The sequence below is a fragment of the Rhododendron vialii genome, chromosome 7a (assembly GCF_030253575.1).
Source record: "Rhododendron vialii isolate Sample 1 chromosome 7a, ASM3025357v1".
In the NCBI taxonomy this organism is placed as follows: Eukaryota; Viridiplantae; Streptophyta; class Magnoliopsida; order Ericales; family Ericaceae; genus Rhododendron; species Rhododendron vialii.
Genome location: NC_080563.1, coordinates 27,741,324 through 27,750,632, shown reverse-complemented (window position 1 = coordinate 27,750,632; position 9,309 = coordinate 27,741,324). Strand labels below are relative to the sequence as shown.

General features: G+C 47.0%; 1 protein-coding gene across 1 annotated transcript; it reads left to right on the top strand.

Moving 5' to 3' along the window:
- Positions 1-2,122: 2,122 nt before the first annotated feature.
- Positions 2,123-2,845, top strand: LOC131332853 (uncharacterized). Its single transcript, XM_058367162.1, has one exon. It carries the CDS (start codon positions 2,123-2,125, stop codon positions 2,843-2,845), a length of 723 nt encoding a protein of 240 aa, XP_058223145.1.
- Positions 2,846-9,309: the final 6,464 nt, after the last annotated feature.

The following is a 9,309-nucleotide window of genomic DNA, read 5'->3' as shown; positions in this document are numbered from 1 at the left end:
GTCCTACATGCCAGGTGTAGGATTGGGAAAGAACCTACAAGGGCCTGCAAAGTTTGAGTCCCGTGGAACCCTCATGCGCACTACCGGCCTTGGTTATTTGCCCGCAAACGGCAGTAAAACGAACAAGGGAGATAGGTTGGAAGACTATTTTGTTAAAGAGAAAGCAAAATAGGTCTATCGAGGTCAACCAGAACCATTTTGGGATAAGGAAACTAATACTCTACTGTCAGGGTTTGAGATATTCGCCAACGATGTTTGGCCAAAAAGTGAAGAAAAATTCGAAGTCGCAAAGGAACCGAAGATAATCGGCTGATTGGATTGAGGTCTTTAACATGGGGAGTCTAGCGGTCCTGTTCAAGAAGGACGAACCAATGGGTACAGTCATGGAAACTAAAGTATTGACGCTGGGACAGAAGGTCCCCGAAGACTCGACTTCGCTCATCGTGCATGCTGTAGGAAATTACAAAAACTAGACTTTCATACCAAGTACGACGTGCCAAGGATCTGATTCTGAGTCCGAGTTTGAATCCGAGTTTTCTGAGTCTTCCGAGTCTGTTGAGTCTGAGTTGGTGCCGCTTGGCCTTGCTCTTCAAGGTCTATACTTTGAATTTGAGTCTATCCGTGTGTATGGTGCCCCCGAGGCCTTTGCCAATGATGAAATAAATGAATCGGATTCCGCTTACTCCCCTGATCTTGAAATAAATTGTGTCAACCCAGATGATGAAGAGATCGATTTCAATAGGGATATCCCTGAAGAAATCTGATCCCTAGTCAAAAGGGAAGACGAGAGGCATGCTCAGCCTGTAAAAGAAGAAGTTGTTAAAATAAATTTGAGAGATGAAGGGAATCTCCGAATGATTCAGATCGGTTCCGCGTTGTTTGCAGAAGAGCGTCAAGCTCTCATAAGTTTGCTAAAAGAATTTGAGGATGTTTTCGCGTGGTCACATGCTGATATGCCCGGAATCGATCCTTAAATCGTGGAACACCGGATCCCCCTTTATCCCGATGCAAAACCCGTAAAACAGAAACTGAGACGCATGAGACTTGATTGGGTGCTTAAGATTAAGGAAGTGGTCACCAAACAGATCAATGCAAGATTTATAATAGTAACAGAATACCCTCAATGGGTCGCAAACATTGTTCCCGTCCCCAAAAAGGATGGTAGAATTATGGTCTGTGTTGATTTCAGGGACCTCAACAATGTAAGTCCAAAAGATGATTTCCCGTTACCACACATTGATGTACTAGTCGACAATACTGCTGGGCATGCTTTACTTTCATTCATGGATGGTTTTTCAGGATACAACCAAATCCTCATGGCCCTAGAGGATCGGGAGAAGACCACATTTGTCACTGAATAGGGAACTTATTGCTATTGGGTGATGCCTTTCAGACTAAAGAATGCAGGTTCTACTAATTAGCGGACCTCTACGACCTTGCTGCACGTCATGATCTACAAGGAAGTAGAGGTTTACGTTGATGACATGATCGTCAAGGCCAAGGAGCGAGAAGGGCACTTGCCTGCACTCAGAAAGTTTTTTGAGAGGATCAAAAAATACATAATGCGCCTTAACCCGGCCAAATGCACGTTCGAGATCACGGATTGAAAAATGCTCGGATTCATGATTACCACTCGGGGCATCGAGGTTGAGCCATTAAAAATCAAGGCTATTTTGGAAATGGAGCCACCGTGGTCCGAAAGGATGTGAGGAGCTTTCTCGGCAAGGTGCAGTTTATCAGTCGGTTCATTGCCAAACTAACTTCAACCTGTGAACCAATCTTTCGCCTGCTCAAGAAAGGTGTGCCGTTCAAATGGGACGATAAGTGCTAGAAGGCCTTCGAAGCAATTCGAACCTACCTACAAAATCCACCAGTGTTAACACCCCTCGTGTCGGGAAAACCTTTGATCCTATACCTATCAGTCACTCCGTCCTCCATGGGATGTATGTTGGCACAGGAAGGAGACGACAAGGTTGAAAGGGCTGTGTACTATCTGAGCAAAAAGATGGTCGGATGTGAAGAGCGTTATACTCCATTAGAGAAGACATGTTGGGCACTTGTCTGGGCTTCCAAGAAATTGAGACATTATATGCTAGCCTACCAAGTGAGGCTGATTTCTTGAATGGACCCTCTCAAGTACTTATTTGAGAAATCGACTCTTACAGGAAGGATGGCACAATGGCTACTGATGTTAGCAGAATTTGAATTAAAGTATGTCATCACGAAGTCTGTAAAAGGAAAAGCTGTTGCTGAATTCTTGGCTGACTGCCCAGTCAAAGGAGGTGAAGATGCTGAGTTTAAGTTTCCTGATGAAGACATAATGACTCTAGCCGAAGATGTTTGGAAGTTTTACTTCGATGGAGCAGCCAATCAGAAAGGATTTGGAATTGGCGTGTCGTTGATAGCACCCGACGGATCCCACATTCCGCTCGCATTCAAGCTAAACTTTGAGGTTACCAACAATCAAGTGGAGTACGAGGCTTGCATTGTAGGTATGGAAGCAGCAATTGAAATTGGTATAGAGAAATTAGAAGTGGTAGGAGATTCCAACCTAGCAGTGTCACAGGCCAACGGTGACTGGAAAGTCAAAGAAGAAAAGCTAAAGCCTTACCATCAAGATCTCGAAGATCTCATCCCTCATTTCAACAAAGTAACCTTCACTCATGTACCGAGACTCAAGAGTCAATTTACGGACTCCTTGGCCACGCTGGCATCCATGGTTGAAATTCCCATTGGTGTGAGGCTAAGGCCAATCGTGATCGAACAAAGGGATACACCGGTCTACCAGCATGTCATGGCCATTGACGAGCCCGATGATGGTCACCCTTGGTATTACGACATTTAGAGATTCGTGGAAAGAGGAGAATACCCCATCGAGGCAAGCAAGAATGACAAGATCGCCCTCTAGAGGATGGCAGCTCAATACATCTTCTGCGGCAGAAATCTATATCAGAGGTCACACTGCGGCATGCACAAGTTATGCATCCATGGTACAGAGGCAAGAAGGGTAATGGAGGAGGTTCATGAAGGTGTGTGCGGCCCTCACATGAACGGCATGATGCTTGCCAAAAAGATCCTCAGGCAAGGATGTTTCTGGTCCACCATGGAGACAGAATGTGTAGAATACATGCGACGATGTCACAAATGCCATATCCATGCCAACCTCACGCATATCCCACCATCGGAACTACATCAAATGACCTCGCCATGGCCTTTCTCAATATGGGGAATCGATGTCTTTGGAAGGATTGTGCCAGCAGCATCTAACGGTCATAAATTCATTTTGGTGGCCATTGATTACTTCATGAAATGGGTGGAAGCTGCTTCTTACACCACTTTAACCGCAGTTCAGGTCGCACACTTTATCAAACAAAATGTCATCTACAGGTACAGGGTTCCTCAGGCATTTGTATCAGATAATGGGGTTCATTTCAAAGGACGAGCCAGGGAAATCTTAGATGAATTCTAGATTCAAGTACATAAGTCAACCACCTATCGGCCACAGACCAACGGAGCTGTGGAAGCGGCCAACAAAACGATAAAAGCCATTTTGGAAAAGACTATACAGTCTGCAAGAGATTGGCATGAGGAATTGCCGCTGGCTTTGTGAGGGTATTGCACGTCTGTACGTACACCAATAGGGGCGACCCCTTACTCTTTGGTCTACGGTATGGAAGCTGTACTTCCCATTGAGTTGGAAGTTCCATCTCTTCGAACTATGGCCGAGTGTGAGGTCCAGGAGGCAGAATGGTTAAGCAATAGAATTGAAAAGCTCATGTTGTTTGATGAACGCCGGTTGAGGGCTCTCTATCATATTCAAGGGTATCAGAGAAGGATTGCTCATGCGTTCAACAAGAAAGTGAGGCCTAGGGACTTAGCAAGGGTGACATGGTCTTGAAGGAAATTCGGGTGCTAGTTTACGATCCACGCGGAAAGTTCCGACCAAAGTGGGCCGGACCATACATCATTAAGACCATCCTATCTGGAGGAGCTACGCAGCTCATTGACTTGGACGGAAACGAATTTTCAACTTTGGTCAACCTTGATCAACTCAAGCGCTATTATCCCTAAGAAAAGCTCCCTGGGCTGAAAAACACAAGGGCAGGCAGACCCAGGCAAAAGTTAGAGCAAAGGCCTGCTACGTTGAAAACCCACAAGGGCATCCTAGGCAAAAATTAAGGCATGCAATGAATGAGCTCGCTAGACCAAAAACCCGAAAGGGCGGTACTAGGCAAAATTTAGAGCGCAAAAGGAGAGTGTCAAAACCAGAGCAAACCCTATCCTGAACTACGTTATGACCTGATTCCTTCGCTATGAGGATACGTAGTCAGCCTTACTCTGAGGCCCGGTCACAATCAATCAAAATGAAAATCCAGGTTGTAAGAATTCAAAGCACTGAATCAAGGAAGGGGAAACCCTCCATGATTCATTTTATTATAATAACTGCTTCTAATACATAAGGCTGAGCATGACTTTCAAAAAAAAGCAACATGATGAAAACAGGATCCACGATTTATTCTGCGATCAGGGTAGTAGGATTGAGTCAGTTTCCTTGGGCCCCAGCTCTTGTAGCGATATCCCTCTTGAGTCACTTCCGGTAGCTCCCACGAATCATCACGGATGGGTAAGGATGCGCATCGGTTACCACACGAGTTCCCCAAAATTGCTGATAGTTGTAAAGAACGGAGTGACGAAAGAGGGCAGAACAACATCCACCACAACCTCCGCAGGGACCTCTTGTCTAAGGCCAAGTTGACGCTGAATCCGGTAGGGAATATAGAAAGTGAAAGCCTCCAAACCAGCAAGAACAACCCACTGGGGGCCCATGAAGTGCACTATCATAGGTGGAAGGTCTAGCCACGAGCACCTCCAAGAAATGGTCTCAGCTCGTAGGCATCTAAAGAAGTTGACCCACTCAGGAACTCGTTTGTCCGCAAACTCAAAGCATCGTAGGGATAGCAACCTAGCCTCGTACACCCAATTGCCAGGAGGGATGGTCAGCATGTTCACCTTATCACAAAGCCAAATCTACAAAAAAGAGAAAAACAAGTAAGAAACCTAGGAAGCCGAACCGAGCATTGGGGTAAAATGGGAATGTAAAGAAAATTCAAAAAAGGAAAGCTGAGTGAGAAAACAACCTGCAGAAGGAGAGGACTACCCCCGTAAGTCTCAACCACTCCAGAACGAACTTTGTCCAAACCCATCAATGTCTCAGCCAAAACCATGGGAATCACATCCTTTCGAGCCTCGATTTGAACAGCAATGCTGACCAGTGTCGAGCTAGCATGACCAATGAAGGATACCAAAAGATAGGCTGCAAGCAAGCAAATGCAAAGGGCGGTCATGCGCCAAGTTTGGTAGGTTATGTCTGCCAGATCACCAGGAGGAGAAAACATCTCGATGAGCCGCATCACGTTAAGATGACCATCGCTGACCAAATAGCGGGCAGCACCGCTACTCAATCCAAGGACCGCAGCCAAGACCTTTTGGATGCTCTCACGTACAGGAGGGATAATGACTTCTCCCAAGCCGTAGCCGCCGAGGTAGGCACCAAACTCCTCCATGGTAGGACAAAGCTCTTGCTCGCCAAAATGGAACACGTGGACCTCGGAAGCCCAAAAGCTCTCGGCTGCCCTCAAGAGCTCAGGGTGAAGACGGATGTTGCGAAGATACCTCATGGAATAGAGGCCATGAGCCTGAAAATTGAGCCAATCGACACCCTCCATTGAGACTAACCATGGACTGAACAAACCGGTGAGCGAAAGGGCCATTGGGAGGAAGACAAAGCTTTAGAAGAATGAGAATTGAGTAGGATGAAGAGAATATGGAGTTGAGGGGCCTGAATTTATAGGAAGAATGGAGGAAACAACTTATACTTTCAAAGAGCTTTGGGTTCCAAAAGTGCAAATTTTCCATGAGTCTGGCATAGGAAAAGACTTGGTCATAGCATGGAACTACAATGCAGACATGCATTGGCTCTGAAATGCCTTTGCACAGGTCAAACTTCAACCTCGTGCAAAATGCCTTGGGAAATATCAAAAATGAAAATGTCAGGAAAATAATCACGCGCGGCATAATGGAGCAACGCCCAGTATATGAAATCCAAGGAATCAGCACGGTGCAGCGTTGGTACCCCATGAAACCTTAAGGAATAACGCACGGCGTTTTGAAGAAACGCATGGCATACTGCGTCTACATTTCTGCAGTTTTTGACAGCAATGGTATGGAATGGATTTGAGGTATCTCAGGGCAACATCAACCCCCAGAACACACTCCAACAAGTATTTGAGACTTCAGGGATGTTTCATTTCAAGTCAACTCCCAAAATTCAAGGTCGTAGTACAAAAAGTCAACATAATCCCATTTTTGAGTCACGTCAAGGCATTGAATTGCATTTTAAGCCTCTTTAAGTCGCTTTCTTGAGTCACACAGGTCATATTGGTCGAAAGTGACTTAGTCAAAGTTCCAGCTCAAGTCTCGGGTCAAAATTCGAAGATGTCGCCTTTTAAAGTCAACGTTAGTTTTCGAGTGTGTCCCAAGCATAAGGTCAAACTTTCAAGACTTATATCGAGCTTTGAGAGTTGTCATTCTTATATGTAGTAGTGTTGAGCCTGTAGCAAGGGCATTTATGTAAATTCTCATATGTAGCGTCAAAGTTTGTTCGACTATTCATTAGATTTCTATTCCTCATTGTACACCACGTATTGGACGTAGTTTTATGATCTATGGCTAGTTGTACATTTTGGTAAGCGTCCTAGTTATTCCATTTTCGCTAAACAGCAGCAATGAAAGAGATTGAATGACAAAGACAACGGTGAAAGAACATTCTTTGTGCAAACCCAAAGGCATCCATGAGTCGAAGTACATAATAAAACAAGACTTGCAAGCTTGATGCTCAAAATCCTATCTGCCAAGGGTAAATAGGCACCCTACAAAGGGAAGCACGCAGGCTCCGCCAAAAGACAAAAAGCAAAAAGAGGAAACTCAGTCCTCATCCTCATCTCTGTCCTCACCCTCCTCTTCGTCCTCCTCAGAGGCCTCCTCCTCCGCCTCAGAGTTGGCAACCTCCTGAGTACGAGTAACCTTGGGCACGATACTCCCAGACGTATCCTTCAGGTCAATGTCCGTAGGCTCCTCGGTCTCATTCGAGACGGCGATGGGCTCCTCCTCGATGCCACTGGAACGTCGCTGCCTCTTCGATGGCCTTTCCTCCCGAGAGCCGGCGGAAGAAGCCTATTGCGCTGGCATGCGAACAGACTTCTGGCGAAGCCCTCAAGAAGCCCCTCCTCTAGCCTACAAAAACGTAACGTTCATATAGCATTTGCATTATAACCTCGAATAAGGGTGCTAAGAGTAAATGTAAACAGCCAAGATTCAAGGGTTTACCATCGTCCCTCCAGCGCGAGTCAGTACCGGCGGGGGATGACCCATGGCATATTGGCAAACAAGCTACTCCAGGCCCATCATGGCCACTGCCATCTCCCTAGCATACTTTGGAGTAACCTGCACAATGAAAGGGATAATTAGAATGAGCAGCAACGATAGCAAATTCACGAATGAAAACATGTCATACCTGAGCAAGGAACTCTGGAGGCTCGACCGTGGGACATGGAACCACCACTAGGCTAGGGACCCCCTGAGCGGTCACTACGTCCACTGTCCAGGAAAGTACAAGCAACTTGGCCCCACTCTGGCCCGCGCCATCACCGCGACCTCCACCTCTTCTCCCCCCTCTATCTCATCTTCTTCCTCCTTTACCACCTTTACCACTCCGTGTCTGCTACGTCGCCTCCCAAGCAGTGCGTATCCCAAAGCTCTACATCAACTACTGAGCCTGATATTCAGCATAGTCAACGCCTGCCTGGAAGAACGGCTCTAACTCGGGATTAGTTAGACAACTCCAGCGTATATTCGCTCATCCTCTGCATGAGAGAAGGGAGTGGTCCAGGAACCAAGAAGGTGTCTAGCCTTAACGACTGACGTGATACCCGGTCGCCCAGGTACCACTACCAGCCGTAAGGGGACTCCAAAGGCACTCTCCCTCTTGTCACCTCCCTGCTCCGAGCCACATACGGGATGTCGAATAGATCCCAGATACGCAGTACACCTGCAGTCAAGAATGCAAGGTATTAGTATGCTGATGAAACGAATAAATTAAGCAGTCAAGGAAGCATGGATACCCGATCAGGATGTAGGTCGTCCAAATACAACCGATAGGCATTCAGGTCACCCTTTCCTTTCTTCACCCCTCGATACGCTTTTGACCAACGGAGCGCTCAAGGAAGTATCACGTCATTGGGGCACGACGTTGCGGGAGGGTACATGTCCAGTACCTCGTATGTCCAAAGCTGCAAAGTTCAAAGCATTAAAAGTTAGCACAAGATATACGAAGAATGCTGGAAGGCTAACTAACCAAAAGGAAAGGCAGGGTTTTGAGCTATACCTCCCAGACTCTCTAGTAGCCGCCGAGGCTCTTCCCCGCTCCTCGGGAAAGAGACCCCATGAAGGCGTAGCATGCCCCCAAAGCTGCACCACCCCAGTTAAAATGAGCAATCTCCCCAATATTCCTCAAGGCCGGCAAGAACGACAAGTGTACTCGGTTGCGTCTATTTGGAAATAGGGACGCACCGAGTGTGTACAATAGAAAGCATCGGGCCATCTGCTCTTCCTGAACCTTACCCTCTGGAGGCTCCGCCCAAAACTCCAAAAGCTGAGCGTACGGGGCGACTCCCTTCTCCGCTCTCAGCACGTACCCCAAAAGAAGCCTCTGCAAACCCAGGTCTCTCCCCGCCGCAGCGTCATAGGGGATAGGGTCACCTCCGACCCTCAGACTAGTGATTGCCGCAAAGTCTAATGGCGTCACCGTCATCTCACCGAAAGAGAAGTGGAACGAATTTGTCGTATCCCACCACCTCTCAGCAAGAGCCCTCACCACCTGGCGATCGTTGCTCACCCGCGTCAACACTCCAACAAACTCTCCAAAGCCTGCTTCCCTCACCATCTCCCTCGCTGCCTCAGGGAGCCTCTCCCAAAACTTCAGCATGTCAGCCGCACCCTCGTAACACGAAATCGTAATCGCCTGTTACAACAACTTGATAATATTCAATAAACAGGCATAATACTCAGAATAGGCATAATGTCCTAAAGCAAGGAAATGAAAGCATGATACATTATATCAAAAAGCTAGTATTAAAGCATATCTCATCTCGTCGCAAGGACAAGTGCTGCAGGGGGTCCCTTAGGACCAAAGCGTCGTCATAGGTGGTCCTCTCAGGCTTGTAAGCATCCAGTAGCGCAGGCACCACCAAG